The 22,792-nt window shown below is 39.6% G+C and overlaps 1 protein-coding gene across 1 annotated transcript in view; it reads right to left on the reverse strand.

Annotated features, from left to right (window-relative positions):
* Window positions 1-18,192, reverse strand: part of MOCOS (molybdenum cofactor sulfurase) — a gene marked incomplete at its 5' end in the record, with an annotated part of 124,345 nt that extends 106,153 nt beyond the window's left edge. Inside the window, one exon of the mRNA XM_009865498.1 lies at window positions 17,551-18,192. Within this exon, the coding sequence (XP_009863800.1) occupies window positions 17,551-18,192 (642 nt within the window). The remainder of the gene's footprint in view (window positions 1-17,550) is intronic.
* Between the last annotated feature and the right edge of the window lie 4,600 nt (window positions 18,193-22,792).

A 22,792-nucleotide genomic window follows, 5' to 3' on the forward strand; every position in this document is an offset into this window, starting at 1 on the left:
TTGTCCCTACAAGCACCTGCTCAGGAACGTGTTCCATGATGCAACTCGTCCACCTACCCCTGCACAGTTGGTCAGATCAATGCTGCTAACTACAGCTAAGAGATTACAAATTAATACCTTGTGTCCTACCATGCACAATCCCCTAAAGAGATGATCCTGAAATACAAGCAATGTACATTAACTGAAATGTGCATGTTTTCCTTAGTCACTACTTCAAAACAAATCTCAGCTCTGACTGACCTTTTGGCAGTGCCTACAAAGAGAAGATAAATACAGCTCTCCTGCTTTCTCCAAGTGAGCTGGAGCTTTAAAAGAGCAGCAGTGCCCTTATTATGGTTTCTGTTTTCAGGTGCTGGGAAGAGCTACTGTTGTGCCAACTAATGTCAGTGCTGGATTTCAGAATGTAACACGCACTGAGGAGATAAAATTTGCAGCCACTTAAAAAAACCCGTGTTAAATAGCACAGATACTTATCCTAAATTCAAACAAACAAAAATTTTATGGCACTTGAAATAGAATGATGATCCAGATATCCCAAATGCTAAGAATTTGCTTTAATCATAGGCTATATTAGTTCTTTCTGGAGTGGAAGTACACTGGCAGATCGCACACTGAATAACGAACAGCAAGTAATCAGTACTATGGGCATCTAAGAAAGTAAAAATATTTAGTCTCTGACTCTGAAAAGCACAATTAACATGACTGTTTAACATGTGAGGATTGCTTTAAAGTGTCAAGGGACTATTTGAAGGCAACATAAAGAAGACACCAATAAAATCCATTACAGACAACAATACCACCATACAGGCTGTGCTGTGCATAGCCTGTCTTGTCAGTAAAACCACGTACCACTTCAGGCATGCGGCCAGATAACATGGTCTTGTTAGTATCAGTTGAGGACTGTGAGTCAGAAGCAGCAAAAATGGAGCACCATAGAGCATTTCTTAACTTGTAAGATACAGAATGAACAGTTCTTTCTTTTCCAGATCGTTTGTTCGTTTCTTTTTATAGAGGGCTGATGAGTCCTTCCAAAGCAAGACAACACAGGTGCAGTTCCTGGGAACAGCAGGTGCACACATTCTTGCTCTAAGCAAACAAAGCAAGCTAGCACATCTCAGCTGCTCTACCTTCTCAGGTGTTCTTGATACATACCGAGCAGCCCACGGCTAATACTTATGCCAAGTAAAAGGCAAGGCTTTGTACTGCTCCCTCTTGGAGACACTGGGTCCTCACTAAATGTTCTAGAGGGCTTTGTGCTTCTCTGGAAAAGCAGCTGCTGTGTTGAGTTAATCCAGAGGCCATACATCTCTCTTACTGCATAAGTACAAATTAACTACACTTGCCTAGATATAAATAATTTGTATTTAAGGAAGTAGCATCAGTAGAAGCAAACAGTATCTCTAACCTAACAGAAGATAAACTCCTCATAATAAAAAAAAAATCTTCACCTAAGAGCTTGCTTTGAAGTTGAATGAGCTAAACCGCATTGTTTTCCAGTGAAAAAACATGGTAATAACTCTCTTCATTTAAGCTAAAATACGTCATAAAGGACAGAAAAATCCATGTTTACTTCCAACACAGTCAGCTAAAATCTCATTCTTCAGCAACAAACACTTTATGGCAAGAGAAGGTTAGAGATAAACTAAATTGAATATAGCATAATTATATATAATTGTAATTGTACTGGTCATTATTTTTCTTAATTTGAGTCTTTATCAAACGGCTGAGGAAATATTTATAATGTAATTGTTATGCACACTGGCACAATCGTAATTCACACTGCAAATACAGGGCATTCTTTAAAGCTTTTCTTAAGAGTCAAGCATAATCAGGGGATTGAAAAACAAAGCCAGAAAAACAATGGAGTGAAAATAGAATAATGAGTCAATGTTTCATTGGGATAATCTTACAAGGAAAATCGTAAAAATGTAATTTATAAAAAAAAGCCTGAAAAAACTGTCACTAGTATTTAGTCTAAATATCAACATTTTCTACCAATGCAAGGTTTCTGCAAACAGGATTATTACTGACACATCTCATATATGCCAAGAAGGTCTTATTCTCCTAGGATGCTTCTATAAGGCAATGCTAAAAGGGAAAAGACAAACTTTGAACTTCTCGGTCATAAAGAAATTCTCATTTTAAATGGTAATCAAATTGCCAGGATAAAAAGGATTCAAGGTTTTATCACCCTGTTGACTATATTTTCCTCCTAATCAGGGAAGTAATTAAAATAAAAATATTAAGAGAGAATGTTGGAAATAGTACAAGGTAGCGCCGTCTTCTTGGATCTGCCCACAGACTGCAAGGAGACCCAGCAGGGACCAGAGCTTCCAAACCTAATTTGGACTATCTAGTTATGTAGATTATTAAACAAATAGAGAAAACACGACAGACACCAAGCCTCCCTGAGTTTTAGTTGCCTGAGGCTGCAGAAGCAAGTTCATCTTTGAGTGTAGGATACTGTCTAAAAATCAATCACTAACCAAAACAATGTTCACTTACACTGGGTATATTGAAATAAAATCAAGCCCATAATTCTAAAACAATACTGGTAAATGTGGTTTTCTTCTTCCTTTTAGGAATAGGTTTTACTCAAAGATATATTATAAAGGAGATGATCTTACTTTTACTGTGCTATTTAGCTTGATGTCGTGCAAAGACTGTAAAAATTTTTTTCTTTTTTTTCTGCAAACCCAAACAGATACACAAGATATTTTTCCCTATGAAAACCAAACAAACGGTACTAGCACTTCTTTCTTCTTTTCCTGCAGATCTGTAATGTATATAGTTATTATAACATCATGGGATGTTAAATCACTGTGGTATGCAAAGCCAGAAGTCTCTGTTGCAATTGATAATTCCAATACAAATGAAGTTACAGCATGCTTTGTTTTAAATATAAGAACCATATTTCATGCCTACAATAAGGCCATCCCATGGAAATGAAATGTGGTTAGAATCCTGGTTTTGGCTAATGGAGAAATGGGCAAGAAGCAGAAGACTGTGTCTGGATGCCTATTTATTTTCAGTGGAGCACCAGCACATGCTGCCTGTTTAATGGTGTCGAAACCTTGTAAGGAAAGTTTTATAAAAAGACGTAAACACATTTCCCAGCTCTAGCAGTTGGCCCGGTAAATTAGGTTACTGCATCTTATGAGCCTTGCCTCACTTGCATTTCAGGCTATTGTGACTACAACTACCCTAACGTCTTTGAAGTCTCAGGGGCAAGAATTTGGCTGAACACTTCTGGTTATGACACCATGCACAGCCTGGAACAGTGAAGCAGTCTTAAACCCTGCTACTGCTCTGGCTGTGAAATGAAAAGAGCTGGGTTCAGCGTTTGAGTTTTGGCCTCTTCCCTAAATGAAAACATTGGGTTAGAGAACTTGTCATGTATTTATGTTTTCACTGGAAACCAACCAGGCACAAGAACAGTGTAAATTATCTCCTATTAACAATTCAAAAAAGCAATCTATGCCTTGAAAGTTACCAGTTTAAAATTAAATGATTAACCAGTTGTTATTACAGAAAGAGTTAAGATCCACATTATTTATACTGAGGACAGCATCACTCAAATACTTTCTGAATCACAAGAAGCCCTAAAAGAGTGAAGCCATTACAAGTTCACCGAGTTGATTTGCTGACGTTTTCTGTAACATCAGGTTTTTCTGATGCTCCCTAAACTTTAATCTGTAGCTGTAATCCACAAGTACCTCAGCACAGCCTGCAAAAAAGGTGAGAAGACAACATGGCTTCCATTTTTACTTTCTGTTCAGTTAAGTCTACAGACATGCTGACAGCAAGGCAGGGCAAATTGGCCAGCAAAATTAGAAGTAGTTAGGAACACAGCGATGTAGCTTTTGCTCACTCTCTGCCGGTGCACACTGATCAGTCTGTTTGCCAGGTCGCTGCCCGAGACGCTGTTTGGCCAGCCAGAATTCAAAGACAAAGGATGTAAGCTAGGTCGTATGCATAGGACTACAAAGGAATTAAAAATTATCTCATCACGAGACACAAGATCCCACTCCTCTGTTACTCTGGGTGTTAGCTATAGGATTCAATATCCAGTAGGTTCGAGGGAAGAAAACAGTTCTCAGTTTAAGTTGGAGGAAAAAAGTATTCGTCATGCAACATGCTGCATCTGTCTCTGTGGCTTAAATGTTGTTTGGTCAGTGATTGCATGAAAAGCTCACTAGGGGCATGTCTCCTTGCTGCCTGGGTACATACAGCTTTCTTTTTCGTACATGCCATTTGCACATTGAAAACGTGTTGACAGTGCAATTTGCAGACATAAATATAGTGAGCAAATACTACTTTTCCTCCACTCCCTTCAAGACATCCACAAAAGAGAAAATTTGACAGACTTGTCAAGTATTTCCACACTTTTTCAGTATGACGCTATATAGATTAAAAAGCATCTCAATGAACCCCACATGGTACTTAATCACGGTTGGGTTTTCCTTGTTAAATTCTTTGCGTACCCGAGGAAACAAAAGTTTCAGAAATGTTACATTAAGGGATTATTATTCTTTAACTTGGGAAAGCAGCAGAGAGAAAAAAAGTTTACTTAAATAAGATATTCTGTTGAGAATTCTTATGATCATAGAAATTTTTAACATTCCTGTGGCCATTTAAATAGCTGAAGGTAGATCTCGTTGGCCGTTATAACTGCTTCATTAAGTACCATATGATCTCTTCAAGACTCACATTCCTCCCTTCAGCTCATAATTTAAATAAACCAGGCTAGGATAAGAAATCTTCCTTTAACTCACAGTTCAGATTGCCAAGCATTTGTGTTCATCAGACAGGAAGGAAGATTACATGAGAAGTTATTCCGTACTCCCTTCATGGAGAAGTATGTGTTAATTTACATTTTCTTGCACATGGAGAATTGAAATAAAACCCATGTTTGCTATGCTTTAACAGCAGTTATTTGATTGTCAAATAACCTGAATGTCTGAAAATTTCATATAGTCCATCTTAAAAGGTGGCACATTCACTAAGGTATGCATATTATCACTTTAAGGATTTGGTGACAATGTTAATAGCATGCAGGTATTAGAGAAATTTTCAGGGAGCACAAAATGAATTTATATACATTCCAATACATATCTCATATATATGAAACTGCAGGTGCATTCATAGCGTGGACATTAATCTTCATATATTTTATTCTATAATACAAGGATTTACAGAAAATATTTAGGATATCTGCCATAAACTATCACACTAACAGAGCATTCTCTTTCAACGAGAGAAGCACAGCACATGGTGATTCACATCTTGTATAGAAGCCGAACACATTCAGATTATTTCTTAAAGTTTTACATCAAAACCATTAAAAATGTTTGGCTGTGCTCTGTTGTAAACTTAAATAAGCCCTTACACTTTAAAGAATACAGACAAGAAAATGATGAAGATGCTCAACCTCCTTGGAAATGCAATCACGTTATTAAGATAAAATTATATCTTATAATTTAAAGCATTTTGCATGCCAAGTCCTTGATCAAGTTCTGGTTAGGCACACCACAGCATTTAGTCCTCACAAATTTAAATTAACACCTTGCATCTCTGTAAATCTCATTGTAAACTCATCAGCTGGTAACAGAGAACAAGCAGAGATACAGCTGCATGAAGTTCTTAGATCCAGAATGTATCCTTACAGCCAGCCAAAGCTGGTATTTTTCCAGAGTTATCTGTCTACTGGTAAATCAATCATGGTTTCTTGCTTACGTGCATCCTTATATATATTCACATATAAAAAATCCCAAATTCTTTAGAAAACATCAGTTACAGTGCATGATCCTGTTTCTTCATATTGATCTGATTTAACCATCGCATTCACTAAATGCCAGCGTGTAATTCTTACGAACAACTGGAGAGGTGGCTTTCCTGCTCATCTCCAGTTCTGTAGCAAATTGCCTAGGAAAATTAACTACCAATATCTAGATAGAGAATCAAAGAGAATTCATGTATTTTTAAAGCACTGAATACAGCAGGATAATCCCCTCTTTTGACCAGATGGTTATACTGTGTTTGATGCACCCCAGGATGGGGTTGGCCCTTGGGCTGCCAGGACATGCTGCTGACCCATATTTAGGTTGCTGTCAACCAGCACTCCAGATCCCTCTGCAGGGCTGCTCGCCAGCCACTCCTCTCACAATTTATACTTATATCCATATTATCTCCCTTCTAGGTGCAGAATTGGGCATTTCAATGTGTTAAATTTCATCCCATTAATCACTGCCCAGCACACAGCATCCTTATTTTCTTATACAAACCAAGCTCTAATACTCAGACCGCTGGACTGGAAATGCTAATGTCTCACTGCATCACTGGTGCTTTCTAAATTGTGCTGGCAGTCAAATCAGCATGAAATCTGTTTCTTAAAAAGTAAGAACAGTCTCATGTGTAAACATCTGATGTGTAAAACCTTATTTTGAAAGATTTCTCTCACACAGGGGTGTGATTTAAACTATGCTAGAATCAAGTAGTCAACATGACACTAGAAATATGTTACAATTGTCAGTAAAAGATGATTGGAGACAACTTTGTGTCCAGATATTGTTGTCCTGCAGTGAAAGATTGTATCTGTTTTATGCATACGCACCCTTTGTTTAATTTGATAAAAGCTCATGCAAGATTTATCTTATATTTTATCTTTCTCGGGACAAAGTCAGAAAATTCAAGGCTCACAATGACTCTGGGTCTTCATTTTGCTACAGTCCCTCTAAACCAACCCATCATGATCAAACACAGGAAAAATGTATGGACACAACAAACGAGTGCCTTTCGCACTCGAGTGTTTCGTGGAGATGGGGGCTTTGGGGTTTTCTGAACCCCAACCCTAAGCAGAATATCGGATTTTGATCACTGAGGAGGAGGTTGTCACCTCTGCGAACGGCCCAGAATATAAGGGTATCAAGGGAGCAAGGTTGGTGCAGTGCCATGTTCCTCCTGCCATGCCTTTGACACTGGAATGGTCTCTGGAGCTCGGGGCTTTGTGGTTCTCTGAACCCTAACCCTAAGAGGAATATTGGATTTTTATTGTTGAACAGAAAACCTTAAAAAAAAAAAAAAGAAATTGGTCTTGTAGGGCAGGCCAGCTAGGTTACTGTTACTTATCATTAATTTGTTGTTTTGAACGAGAGGAGAGACCATGCTATATTTGTCACAGACAAAAGCATTGTGCCATTTTTCTCATTTAAACTGGTCATATATTAAAGTAGCTATCTTAAGACCAGCCAAGACATCTCTAATTTAGGCAAAATGAGTGACAGGAAGAGTTACAGCCATACTAATGACCTTTCAGCAGTGGATTTTTTTAAAAAAAAAAAATTCACACAATCTATAGCACTGAACTTAGAAACTTTTGGCATCAGCAGCAATCAAATAAATAAATAAATGAATAAATAGATAGATAGATAGATAGTAGGGACACTTCAGGGTACTACCCAACAACACAAATGCAAAAATATCTGCCATAATGTATGCAATAGAAGATACAATTTTTTCAGCATAAGTACTTTCCCTGCTATAACTTTAAAACTTTTTATCACATAATTTGCCAAGAATAAAGCTATTACAATCATTTGACACAGTTATTAAGCTATAGCAGATGTTATTTGATAATATAAATTCCTAGATATGGAAAAAATAGATTATAATAATGCTAGAGAATCCCTCTGAATTTTTTAATTGAACATGAACAGACTGAAATGTGAAAGTCAAGTGTTTAATCAAAACTGAGTATTTCCTAGTTTGGAAACCGTTGCTTATATGTGAAAGTCAAGAAAACTGTAAACGCTGTTTTTCTCAAGAGCATCAATATTTTCTTTTTTCTTCTGAATTAAATGTGTTTGAGAAGCCTCTAGATGTTTCCTTCACGGGCTCCCAAGAGCACAACTGACAGATGCATTCTTGCATATATTTGACTAGTAAGAAGATGAAAAAAAAAACCCCGAAAAGTCGTGCTTGTACTTGTAATCTTCAAATACTAGCCTGAGTGACAGTATCTAAACATTTAAACTACTCTGTTTCTATATATCTCTTTCTCCCAGTGAAACCAGTGACCACTAAACTTATTTTAAAATTAGTTCTCTCTATCTTAGCCATAAATAAAAAATAAAATAATACAGCTATCATATAAGAAGTCATATGAGTCACTAAATTTAAGATAGCTTTGTCAGTCTTCTGCTATTAACAAACAAATCTTTATGGGCACTTCAGCTTGCTCTCCTGTATTCCGACTTTATTTAGACTGCAAAAAGACATCCTTCTCTTTAAGTAATAAGACTTGTCTCTGATGATACTCACAAAAATAAGTCTGATCAAGAACAGCTTTCAAAAAAGATTTTAGAAGCATGATTCTGAATGAAAGTCACTGGACTATATAAAAATCCAGTAAAGGGAAAAATCTCCTTCGAAACATCACATATATGGTTGCCACGTGATATATGAAGGTGTCTTCGTCACCTTTTATAGAACATTTATGTTGAGTTCATGGATCTCGAGGGATCCATGCACAATAGGCTGAAAACCACTAAGTTTTAGCACATTCTTCCCAAAAAAGGGCAAATAAAAGTAAGCAAGAACAGTTAACATCAATTCATGACACTATACTGCATTAGTATGCTATAGTAGAGGAGATGCTCCGTCATTCATGGCCAGGCATTTCCTGACATAACCTCAGTACAAGTTTCTATTACAGATGTATTCCTTTTCACTACAAAATGATTATTTGCCTTAAGGACAAAAGGTAAAAGTAAATGATCTATTCCCATCCCATTTTGGAAGAACTAAATTTGGATTGCACTTGGCGAGTAATTTTAACTGCCAGGAACTCCATCATGCCTCCCTCTGTCCCCTGCCCACCTAAAAGAATAACATAAACCCACACAAGTAGCAGGGGGCAGAATCTGCTATAAAGGGAGAAAATAAGTATTTCCTAAGTGGTTTGCTTCCAAAAGGATCCACACAGAAACATGGCACTGCAATTAGCAGTACAAGCAATCAAAGTACAAGCTGGGAATGTACAGGAAAGTTTCTGAACTAGAGATTGACTTAAATACATGTTTCAGTGCTTTTCCAAATTGGAGAATATACACCAATATTTCCCTCCCCACTGCTTTTAATGCTCTGCATTACTCTGTTTCAAAATCCAACTCACTACTCTTTCCTAAGTCTAAAAGTTGTTCCAAATCACAATTACCCACAGAGGGGCCTTTGGCTGGTGATGCCCACTCTCCTGCCCTCACACCTTCTCCTCTATGCACCCAAAATGCTCCTCGATTTACCCTGGAAACAGCCCTGAGCAGGAAGCTGCACAGCAGAGCTGGAGTGGATTTTACAATGTGACAGTAAGAAAAATGGCAAAATCATTGAACACAAGACAGTTCAAAGTGCAGGGTTTGTGCAGCCAGAGAACCTTGCTGCCAGGGTGTGTGTCTCTGGAGAGGTGCCCATGGTCTGCCACGGAGCTTCTCTTCCAAAAGCTCTGGCTCACCGTCAGCTCTACCTGATGTGGGGTTCACGGCCCTGGTTGCTTTGCTGTACCTGGCAACAGAGAGGTCCATAAGGGATTCAGCTCTCACCTAGACATAAGAAATTAAACTTTGTCTTCATAGCCGTGAGGAGGCACAAGCCTGAGTCCTGACTGCGTGTGGGGGCCTAAGCGTCTGTGGTGCAAAGTCCGCCCGTGTGGCAGAAGGCCTGGGCGGTAGGGCAGCCGTGCACAGTAGTCTCCCGCAGTTTGTACTCGGTTGCTCCCCAAAACAAAAAGACCCGTGAAAATCACGGATTGCAATTGCTGCTTTGGAGCCCACGGCAGCAGCGTCTGTGCAGAAGCTATGCCAGAAGCTTTGGTACATAATTCTGAGAATGGCCCTGACCCAAAATTCATGACAGCTTCTGATGTGCCGTCAGTACCTATTTGCAGATAGGACACGTGAAGAGACAGAGACATTGGGTTGTATTTCTAGAATTTCCCTGCCCACTGCCTTTCCAAGGCAGTCCTCTCCCCAGCGCACCTGAAGAAGCCCCCCTCGTGGGTGGGTCAGCTCCAGGAGCAGACCTACGTCTCCCCAAGCAGAGCTGCCACCCTTGCAGCAGCAACCTCATATCCCCACATCTGAGGACTGGGGTGGCCACCTTTACAGATGTTTCAACTTTTCTTCTGTTTTTGTCATCTCCAGTCTGCTTTTGCTCATTTCTCATGCCTTTCTCTCGCTCATGTCATCTCATGCTTTAAAAAAATCCCAAGCCCAAGGAAGGAACAGGGCGGCCCCTTACTAAAGGGGCTTCCCCCTCCTGGGGAAGGAGGGAAAATGTGAGAAGGACTCACCCCTCCTTGGGTGGTTCCAGAGAGGCAGGGCCAGGCCTGCAGGCAGGAAAAGCTCCTGCCTGGGCTTGGTGCATTCTGCGTATCTCAGGCTGCACTCTGTAAACCAAGATTAAACTCACTCCAAAGGACCCAATAAAATTTCAGTAGCCAGTTCGGAACAATTTCAGCATCGCTGTGGAAGTATTTAAAACACACGCATGCACCAGAGATTTGGGGCACATAAAAACTAGGTTAAAATAACATTAATTATCTAAACCGACCCCTCCAATACTAGTTATGGCTCTTCCGCACGTCTTCCTTAGCTCACGCTTTTGTCTCTAAGACTTCAGGAGTCAAACAAAGAGCATTATACTAATTATATGCTATATCATAGAGTATTTACAGCAATTCCTGATCCTAAGAACTGCCTGAGGTAAAAAAAGAGACTAAAAGCTTTAATTCCTGTACTTTGAAGTAAATCAATCCCTTAATATTATCTGAACAGGACTTACATGTTGTATCACCTGGGTCAAAAAGCTAGTCTCATCCTTTAATGTGCTAATATCAAGATATTCTAAGTAGACAGTAAAAATGGTGAAGAAAAAAAAAAGTGTGAGTTTCATGCCACACTACCATTGTTTTTTTCACATATATCAAACAGGTTAATCACAAGTATAAAATCTACAAAGCACAACAAAAAGTATACAATACATTTATCACTATAAAACAAATAAACTTATCACTATAAACCAAATAAACAACAGCAAACTCTACAGCACAATAGCACTAGCTAGTGCTACAAATTCACAAATCCGCTTGAAGACTTAGGGAAAAGGTTTGAGTTTAAATTTCAGTATAAGAACTCCCTAGGGTAAAACTATATCTCAAAAACTTGATAGCCACAATGACTGCAAAGATACATCCTGGTTCAGGCAGAATTTTTACTGTATTTGATCAAAGGCAAAATGAAATTCTGGTGTGTATATATATATATGCAATTCCTTATATACATATATATAAAGTTCATTTCTTTCTTTATATCTTCTCCAAACACTATATTTTAAGAAAAATACATTGTATAATAAAATTTCTTTCTTTTATTTAAAAATGCATGCATTCTAGCTTCCTAGAAATTTTTAACTTTATTTCCTAAGGACCAGTCACATACTGGGGTAGAGGTGCTTAACAATTCAGATTGATGCTTGATGTGACTCCCATGAACCTCTGTGCACTAGGCATGTGACTGCATTAAACACCTGATTACTAGCGACTTTCAGTGAGACTTTGGCACTGAAAGAAAAAATATAGTTTAGTTTAGGTTAGTTTAGTTTAGTCTATTTTAAAGCAAGAGATTCTATAGCACAGTTTACAACTCTTTGCTTTTGCGCTTTTTAACTCTGTTTTGCTGAACGTTGCCAAAAAACAGGCAAGATCCACTTCCTCCCCGGCCTGAAAAGAACACGTGCCCCATAGTTATTTCCATCCTGTTATTTGCAGCCTAGCACAAAGACACTCCAGTGTGGCTAAATGTAGTCTCTTCCTCAGGGGCAATGTAAATTGCCTGGCGTGGACGTCTGTGGCACTGTGGCTACATTGCACTGAGGACCTGAAATGGTTTGATTAAATGTTGTTTGGAAATCCGTGCACTGCAACTGCATGCTGCATTAAACCCAAACAGCTACAGGTTAATCAATGTGAAGCCTATCTTTTTGGCTCATTCCTAGCATTTACAGCTCTAAATTCTATATGTGACCCACTTCAGATTGGGATTTCCTAACTGCGACAGGAAACACTGAAGATGAAAACACAAAACTTATTTCTCCCTGGAACATAGTGAAGAGCTTACTCAGGATAACATCTTCTGTGGCTCTGGATGCTGTATAACATGGGAGCTGGCACTTCAGGAGTAGAGCAGAGGATGATTCCTTTTGTTTCCAAAATCTCTGCTGGAGAAGCCTGGCAGTTACAGCTGACTTTGTGCTCTGGGAGGTGTCTGAACCTCTGCAGGAAGCACTAAACTAAGGTTTTGTGTAAGACCCTAACAACCCATCTTCTCCACTTATGTAGCAAAAAAAAAATAAAATGGAACACCATCTTGTGAAACAAAAGTTCAAGAATAAAGGCTATCTTCAAAATTAATAAGGTTTTTCAAGGCAAGAGGTTGAGAATATAAGTAAGGAGATCCATGAGTTGCACAAATGAATAGAGGTGGGACTGACTGACTAAAGGGTGCCATCACTGCCTCTCCAAAGTTTTACCTACACTGTCACTTCTCTTTGGGTGACTGCCCACTAATCCAGCTCCACAAAGGTATTTTCAAGTGTTTGGTTGTGCTCTACAAGCATTTATTAGAGGCACTGCTTTCAGTTTATCCCAGATTCAGCAATTTAAGATGAATCTCATGGTGAATCAAGATCAAAAGTGATCCCTGCAGGATTCCAACTATGCCGACACTTTATGCAATTGAAAAACTTCACTGTTAAAAAAAAAAAATAACCTGAGGGATTAGAGAGCAAAATGACACTTGAATATCTCCTTAACAGTGGAGGTTAGGAAAAAAACAAAACAAAACTTTTCTTTGCATCAAATACTGAAGAAGCTGGCTGGCTGCAGTGATGGCTGGCAGAAAAACACAGCAAATGTCAATTGCCAACTTGAATGTCCTGAGAGGTAACAAGACAGACTGCACGAAGCTTTCCAGCAGACACATTTCAGCAGAGAAGACAGAGAGTAACAGGTTACTTGGATCTTCTTATAGTTACTCAGAAAGCAAAAACTTGGCAGAATTAATCTCCACCAGCTAAATGAAAGGACTTTGCCTTTCAGAGAGGGAGAGTAGCTGTGCAAGAGTCCTACACAGTTCTGTTCAATGGCCTTCGACCTCTCCTCTGTGCAGGACAGGGTGGCAATGGAGGGTGAAGGGAAGGAAGGGAGTTGCTCACCCTCTCGTTGCCTGTTCACGCTTAAGAGTCTCTGCCAGTGGCTGCAGTAAGTCTGTCAGGTGCAGAAGGCAGCTTTATGGTGCAGATGCCCACTATAAATTAGACAAAGACCCCTGTCACTTCCCAAGCGTCTCATCTGAAAGTCATCACTGCTGTTTAAAAGGTTGTTTCTTCAGAAATTCTATGGATTTGGAAATTCCCCTGTAAGCAGTTCTGTTTGGAGATCTCTAAACATCACAAAAACATGGAAGCAGCGTAACAAAATGCAAACCATAGTCAACAGGGTGGTATTTAAGCCCACTCACCACACAGAAGTAATCATGGGCAGGTGGATGGAGCCCTTGAGTGTGGAGTCAATGGGGACACGTTAGACTACGATGTGACCATCCATCTAAGTACTATGCTCTTCTAAACACAGTGCAGTCCTCGGGTGATTTCACAGCACTGTGAAGAGTTTCTATGAATAAACCAGCACCAGTCACTATATTCTTTCTTTCTGTGCTGACAGAAACATGGAATAATGCTAAAGAGACAACTGCAAGCAGAACAGCTTTTTGCCAAGGGATTCTTGAGCCACCACCCAGCCACAGGATTTTGTATCCAGCTCCAGCTTCTTGGGGTCCTAGAAACAGCTCTCATCCCTACCTTTCTGCCTTCATTTTCCACTCCTTCAGCATGCACAAACGCAGCACACAAACCATGCCTCTACAGACATACCTGCACAGGCACGCACAGAGTTTTCCTGGTGATCTCTAGCATAGTTCTCCACCATAGCTCATGGTCAGGCTCTAATTAAAGATATTTCCCGCAGAACTTAAGAGATCTAACCTTTTGTCTTCAGGTCACATGTATCAGCCACTGAATCACTTCAAAAATAAAAAGCCATATCAATAATAAACCTGCTTTGGTTAAGGACGATGCATCATAGACTACACAAGTGGAGCTGCTGCTTCAGGGCTGTCAAATCATTCAAGCAGTGGAGGCGAGAGTCACTAAAACTCATAAGGGACAAAGTCATGCCATCTGAAATGCATTTGGAAATGAAAAACACACAACTAATGCACTAGATATTTCACAGTGGTACACTAAGATGCAGATATCCAATTTACAGATAACACAACGGCTTCTTTTCTCTTAGTCATAAATTCCAGGATGATCAGATTCTGAATAGCACTCCCAGATACAAAAGAAAAATAGGGCAGATGATGAATATTTTATCGCTGTGTTCTTGCTATACATAATCATATTATTTTATTATCTCACGCTGTGCAGAAAAAAACGTGGGAAATGAGGCTAGATTTGTGAACGATAATAATAATTTGTCAAGCTGTTTGATACAAGGATGAAAATACAATAAACATGATTTTAAAAGTTGAGATAGGAAGACTGGCTACTGCCAAGAAATGGGAAAATGTGGAAGTGATTTAAGGTTATTAAAGGAATGTAAATAGATTGTGATAGATTAACTTACATAGTAAGAACAACAACACACAGTGCAAGAAGCACTAGCAAAGGCAGTATCCATTAGGACAAAAGGTAACCATTTTGACAGTCCGGGGAAGGAAAGATGAATAAACACCCTCTCATCACGCATCTCCACTCAAGTTTCACCTTGCCTTAGAAAAAGCTATTTCCTTAGGATACTGCACTTTGATTATGCATTAACAGGGAATATCTTCTGCTAATGGTATTCAGATACACATATTCTAATCCACTTTTCCAACAGTATTTGTTAGAGTTCAAGTTTCCTTACGAATTACCACATGAAACAACGTATTTCAGTGTATTCGATGCCAATGTCAATCCAACACTGAAAACAGCTTTTTCCACAAAAATAATTTTAAGAAATCAACCTTTTGGAATCACAAAGACATGTCTAGAGAGAGAATGCAGACGGGGCTCAGCAGAGATGTGCAAAATCAATCACAGAAGCAGAGAGGCTGGAAATGACCCCCTGAGATCTCAAGCCCAACACCCTGCCCAAAGCACATCCCGCTGGAACAGGTTGCTTAGGGCCTTTTCCACCTGGCTTTGGATACCTCCAAGGATGGGGGCTCATTACTGCAATTTGGCAGGATAAAACCCAGCTAGAGTTGCTGTTTATATGAGAAATAATGACCCAAGTGCTTCAGTCAGTAGCAAAGAAATGGAAACATGGCCCACAGATAAGGTAATCAAACTAGCTTTGGCCACAGTGGCCTGGCGTTTCATTTAAAGTGTAGTAATTCTGGTCCTAACAGCTCTGTCTCCATATTTTATTATCAGGAAAACACTTTAAAGATCTAACAAAGCAAAAATCCACAACATCAGGAAGAAAAAAAAAAAAGGATTATATAACTTGGAGGACATTGATTCAGAATTTCAATGCTGATGTTTTTATTTTTTTAAAAAAGTAGTTATCCTCATTCCTGACCTATCTTTGAAAACTTCAAGCCTCTCCAAGTAGAACTTTAGTTCCCACAGCTCACTGGGGATTACAGACAGCATCAGTAATGCTCTAAACACGAACTTTGAAATACTGGGGTTTTAAATAATAACAAAGAATTAAAGGAGGACAAATGTAAACACTTACCTGTGTCTGATGACTCAGATTGTCTGTGTGACACTTTGTTGTCAACAGGAACTAGTACCACATGCCCGGGGTTCTAGCTGTCAGATTTTATTATTTTGGTTAGGTTCCCTTATACCAAGATTAGACACCCTGTATCCAGCCTGACTGAGAAATCCAATTGGACAAATTCCTTTGTTTATTACTCTAGTAGCAGAAGTTTAAACTAGACCCCTCTGATCCAGTAAAAAAAGCCCTTGAAAGTAGTGGAAGCCTCAAATATCCGAAAAGCTTATCATTACTCAACTGCTGAAAACTCCTGAAAAAGATACCAGAGAGAGAGCTCTCCTCAAGGTTTCCATATACCTTTCCCCTCTTAATTAAAAAACGTACAAAAGCCTAATTGAGAGCTAAAATGCATTTCACATATTTTTATCTGTTATGCTGTCTCAGGAGTCGTGTGTCAATTACCTCTAGAAAAATGACTCAGAAATTAGAGCCTACCCAGATCAAATTAAAGCAAGTTTTCTCCTTGGCTTGCAGGTGATGCAGGTGCACCTTAGGATCCCAGGATTTTTACATCCTTTGATCCTGACTTTCAGTGAGTGCTGCATTTCAAAGTCTTTTTGGTTTGAAAAACCAGAAACATAGGTGAGAATGCCAGCGTTTCCCTGCTGTTTTTATTTCTAAATTAAATTATTGACTGGACATTCACCGGATCAATTTCCATTTCAGAAATAATGCATGGCCTCATACAGCAGGAGAGCTAGCCTAACGTCGCCAGCTTCTGCACACACCCGGAACACAAAGCATCGTTACACGTTACCACACATACAGTGACAGGTCAGACATTCACATCACAGGAGGTGCAGGACACTGTGCTGCTGAACACACGTCCATAAACAAATGCAAGGCATGGATAGCTTTTTTTATGATTTCCTCTTTCCACCTCTAGCCTTTCCCAAGGAGTATAATTTCATATTAAATGCTGATCATCTCAATATGTATTGGGTGTGAGACAGGTAAGAAGACCCTTTACTGCATTTACTTAAGCTTTTGCTGGCATGAGGGAGAGAGGCAGAGACCAAATGTCACCAAGAGAGGGGTTTCAATGTGTTAAGGGACTGGGGAAGCTTATCCATTGCCCTGCATTTCCTTACGCGTGTAGGTTTGACCTCCTTTAGGAGTCCTCTCTTTTCTGCAGGAGAGCTTCACAGCTTCTCCAGAACCTCAGTCAGGGAATAAGAGTGCTACTAATATTTGTCCTAGGCAATTTATCTTACTGCACATGTCATTCTAATAAAGCTTCTCTTTGGAGTAAAGCATGTCACTTTTCCAGTGAAGTATATGGACCTTACTTTCCAGTTTCACCAAAGGTCATCATACTGTGTGATTAACTCCGGCCTAGCCACTGCCGGTGCAGAGCTTCAAAAACAAATCAGGGTTCCACTGAGGTACCTTAAAGATAAATTAAAAAAATGCATGGACCAACCTTAATATCACTGAGTGAAGCCTGATATTTTCACCAGTTGTGACAAATCAGGGAAAGAAGGTAAATATTTCAGATCATGTTCCTTAGATAGGAAAAAAAATACAAAGAAAATAGTTGATGCGAAATACTTCCCATCTACATAAAGAAGCACAAGTGTCAGAGCCCAGCATATGCAACAACCTGAAGACATTTGTCTGATGCAAACAGTATCAGCAAAAACCCGTCTTGTTAAACAAAGCCTTACCTTTCTGCTATAGATTTCCTTGGGAAATAAAAATCCTCTCCTGCAAGGTAGGCAGCTGCAGTTCCACCTCCAAAATAGGTTTTCCTCAAGAGGGAGGCAATCCTGTTGCTTACCAATAACGCTCCCAAACCAGTCGGGAATCCAAAGATTTTGTAGAATGAGATGGGGATAAAGTCAGCTTGGTGAACTCCCAAGTCTAACGGAGAACTGCTCACATATGAAGCTGCATCCAGTAGAACAAACCACTTGCCTGGTATTTTGATGGGGCAGAGTTTTCCAGATTTTATGTCCTGTATCCATGAAAGAGGATATTTGGTACCAGAAAAATTGCTCTGAGCTGGATAAGAGAAAAGATGAGGTGTTGTACAGTTTTGTTCTTCAGCTGGTAACCTGTTTTTTCCTGATGATAACATTTCCTTTGGTGTTATTGGAACAGACAAGACATTCATTGAGGCAGTTATCCCTCTCATACCCACCACAGATGTGTGGCTGTCAGTTAGGTAACAAAATCGACTGCTGGGTTGCTTTGTGCCTTCAGGTGTCCAAGGGAATGCTTCTGCTACCAGTTTAAGTGCAGCTGTGCATCCAGATGTGAAAATGACAGTGTAATCTTCAGCAGTAGTGTGAAAGTGTTGTAATATTCTGAAAATGGAAAAAAAAAATCAGTTATTTTCTGATATTTCTATTTTATTGCTGTGTGATATATTTTGGTTTCCCTCAGCATAAATTCTTCTACTCTGACACTTCATATGAATAGAAGTAGACAGGTTTTGCCAAATAACACAATAAAGTTGAACAAATGTAACCCGAATCACTTTGCCCACAAGAGACTCCTTCCAAAGCTGCAGTGATTGTGGCTGTGTTGTTAAGCTTAGAAGCCAATTTTCCCTGGCTCTGGATAGAGTGGCCAGTCTGGCCCCTCAGTGGGATCTGAATCAAGCTTGCATACGATTAAAATTCCACTGTCCTTGAGAGAGCTCAGTTTTATTCCCAAACAGTTAGGCTTTTCATTTTACAAAGTATTTGGAGCAGACAGAATATCTTTCAGTTAAACAATCCCACAAAACTTAAAAAACTGGGCATCCCAACCAAGGGTCACAGGATTCAATGGGGAAACCTTAGCAGATAGCTTTACTCCTTGCTCTCATTATTAACAATAGAAACAGAAGACAGCAAGAAGAAAGACATGCTTCCTATGTGCTCTATGCACATAAGGCTGTAATCTCTGCAGTCCGCAAAGACTGCCTAAACCAGAAGCAATCTCATGTCTTCCAATGAGCCACACTATATAAACTTAAGCAAGATAGTCTCTTAAGACACGTTTACACAACACATTTGTTGATGCCTAAACAGCACCTCGTTAGCTCTAAACTACTCTTTCTAAACACCATCTACTGCACCTTTTGGTACCCATGCTAGCTTGTTCATCTACTACAGTGTGCAGGATGGGTCTTTTCAGAGGCTGAGGAACAGCTTCAATTCAGTCAACTTTTTTACCTTTTTCACCTGAACAGCTTTCTCTGAACTAACTTTTATAAAACTCCTACTAACAGGAAATGTAATAACCATCTGAGAGACACCAGCTTCAGTGCATGGAGCAGAGCAAACAAAATTCTACCGGAACTTAAATGCTGCTGCTCAGCAACGCTGTCTGGTTATCAAGGAAGGTAACAGAGTTTCTCAGCATGTCTCTCCTGCAGTGTTTCTGTGAGCAACATAATGTATCAGTGCTCTCCAAGCAGCTGGCACTCTGATCTAGGTAATTCCAGGGTACAGAACACCACCTGCACAGTCTATGAACTCCCAATGTGTACCACATAAAGTTTGCAAGCTTTATATACTAGAAGATTCCCTTACCAGAACAGGCAGAAACTGAAGATACAATTGCATTTAAATGTAAGTTCTACAAAAGGTTACGTGACAAATTCAAGCTAAAATTTTCTGAACCATAGGACAGCAGAGAAAAATGCCTTAAAGTTTTATGTGTCCAGTCTGAAACACAAAAGCTACGGGCAAAGCGTGGTTGGTGCCTGGAGTGCAGCAGTCAAAGATTAAGCAGTGGAAAAGAAACAACTGCATTGACTTTGATGATTAGGACTAAAAAACACTTTGCAAAGGCCCACTGAAATGATGCTATTAATCCTTTTATCTGTTGAAAGTAAGTCTTAGTGTACTGGGAATTACAGGATGTAACAGATGGATTCACAGGCCCAATGAGCTGACTTGAGTTTCTTCAGAACTTAAATTTTTGAAATATGATGTGATTGGTAGGTAGAGGATAGTTGCTGCAAGCATTCACAACTCTGGACATAATTTCTAAAGGCTGTGTTCAGAGAAACCAAACTTCTCTGTTAGATCTTAGAAACAATGCTAGGGATGAAGACGGGGACAATCCTGGAAGTTTTTGTATTGGGTATTGAATTGACAGCCTGTCTCGTTCATCACTGAACCCCATCTGCTCCCCTTCCCCTGCAGTGGGATGCAGCACAGCCTTTCTCATACCGCCTGTGCTACAGCTTGCAGCACGTGTGTGTCGTATGGGACACCTGATGGGAGGCATCTGAAACTCTCAAACCAGACAGCAGCCTCTGCTGAAGTTAAGCTACGTGGCAGGTCACCACTCAGAGCCATGCACTCTGCTTTTACTCTCCTTTCCTTGCATTTGCCTAGATAAAAAAAAAAAAGCGGAAAGAAGGACAAGCAAGAGTCTTAACTTCTTCGGGGAGAGAGTGGGAGAGCATTAGACTTGTTTCTAGGGCATAGGAATTGCGGAAAGTGGTTCAGTAAGGATGCTGGGTCTTTGTGGTTACGGACATAATTTTGTATGTATTATCTGATGTGGCTTATTTTTGTATGCATTACAGTCATACTGGATAGGTCCTGGAATTATTACAGTGATATAAAGACAAATTACAAAAAGGTTGTGCAATTCCAAGTAAAATCAACAACCATGAAGTATCCAGCTTTCTACGGTTTTACCTCTGTGAGCACTAGGACAATTCTGTGTGTATATGCACACATAGAATACCTTTTGAGTCAAACAGCTAAGTGACAGAATCGATTTCTTAATACATAACATCTTCCCATAAGATCAAGTTGACAAGAGCAGCAACAAGAAGCACCCTGAAAACTCTCACCAAGTCTGCTTCTCTTCTGCTCTCTACACTTTCTCTGCGCTCCTCCACAGTCAGGCTCTTTGTGTCACACAGGCTGAGTGGGAGGTGAGACACAGGTAGGCAAAATGCTGAATTTTGCTCAGGAAGAACAACCTGCACTTATCCACAGGAATTGTATTTGCTTACCACAGGACTTACTTTGACCAAAAGACCCTGTAAAATTACAACTGCTGGGATGCAGCAATGGTGGACCAGATTTTAATAGCGGGATGCTGTTGCCGAACCATGAGTATGAGAGCTAGTGAGTACTTTTATGAAACATTTTAACAACTTTAGAAAACAATAAATATTATTGGGAGTTGTTTAGGCTCACAGACGGTGACAGCTCTATGTTTAATTCATAAATGAGAGAGACAAAGCTCATGCACATTGGTATTATTTTAACTATATTTAGTTTTAAATCATTCTAATTCAGAAACAGCTGAACAGTTCTGAAATAAAATGCATGACATAACGTTGATGCATTTACCTATTCCATTCAGTACCAGAAGTTGACTTCCACATGAAAAAAATCAAGCTTTAGGGTAAAATTTTAAAAAGTGCCCAAATGAATTAGAGCCATTTTTTAAAAGGCATTTATGTTCCTAAAGCTAGAGAAACAACCAAGTCACATTTCTAATTGACTTTAGTAGCAAATAGGTTCTTTTGTGAATCTCATTAGGCACCTATTTGCATTCTGGGTTTCTAAATGCCACATAAATTTGCTATGACTCCAGTAGTTGCAAAAGAGGTAGAATTTTCAAAGTAAGACTTGCATTTTGACTGAAGTATTTCTAACACTAAAAAAAAGGAAAATAAACAAATAAAAGAATAGCAACTGAGTTAAGGGAATTTCCTTCTCTAGAATGACTTTCGATGCATGGAGCAGAACAGCTGCAAGCACCTCAGATAAGATTTATAAAAAGAATACCAGAAACTCTTGAACTAGAGCAGTGCTGCTGTGATAAAATCAGGGTACTTAGGGATAGAAAACTGCAATACATCTGAATGACTTCTGCAGCCCACAGTACTACATCCTGTGTTTTGACACGAATATTGGGAAGCACTGGCTATTACACACAGAATTCCTAATGCTCTCTGTCTTCCTGTAAGACATACCCCATTACAGTGAAATGCAGTTCACCTTTATTACACTCCTGGAAGATTTATAGCCATATATAAGGTCGTTGTTGGCAGCAGGACTAAAGACTTGCGGTAGAAAACTGATAGCTTGATCTACCATAGCTCACAGCTGCAAACAGCAGTGGTATTTTATAGGATTACAAATTTCCACTTTTCAAAGAACTCTTTGGAAGAAACAACTAACAGGATAATTGTTTCATTAAACACACTGATACAGCTGTACCAGCACACAGAAGACAGAAGAAAGGCTGAGAAACTTGACCCAGTACCTTGTTTTCAAGATGTCAAGGTAGGGGAGGAAGCTGCACATTCCACCTTTGCAGTATGTCAAAGACCCACCATGACCGACCACCTCTTCTGCCCCTCCTCTCACCTCCCCAAGAGCACACAGATCACAATACACCGAGGTCAAGAACACGAGCCCAAGAAGCCTGTCCATGGAAAAGCCACTGAAAATGCCCTTGCTTGGCCACACTTCCCTGTGCACACCTATATTCTGAGACTGCTCTGTTAGCTGCTGTTTCACCCTTCTAAAAAGTTGACATGAGAGTTTTGTATCTTCATGACTGCAGTTGAGCCAAAATGCCTTACTCCTCTAAACGCTGGTAGGTAAACTGAATTCATTTCCAACCAAGCTTGAAAATCCCCTATCCAATCCAGCAAAGCTGGCAGCACAGCAGAATGCTGGAGTTTCCACTGCACAACATCTTCAGAGCAGGAGCTCTTTAATGGCTATAAAATGTCTTTTTGCAGGGAAAGGTGCTTTCATGAAAAAAAGCCTGTTAGAGGCACAGACCCTGACTGAAAGGTGTTGATGCTTATTACAAAATGCCCATGCAGAAGGTGTTTGCTGTCACACAGGACATATTGACAGAGAAAACTAAAATTTAGGGTGGTATTATGGCACCGCATATAAGAGTCAGAATCATGAAAACCATAAAATC

The sequence above is a fragment of the Apaloderma vittatum genome, unplaced genomic scaffold (genome assembly GCF_000703405.1).
Source record: "Apaloderma vittatum isolate BGI_N311 unplaced genomic scaffold, ASM70340v1 scaffold6260, whole genome shotgun sequence".
In the NCBI taxonomy this organism is placed as follows: domain Eukaryota; kingdom Metazoa; phylum Chordata; class Aves; order Trogoniformes; family Trogonidae; genus Apaloderma; species Apaloderma vittatum.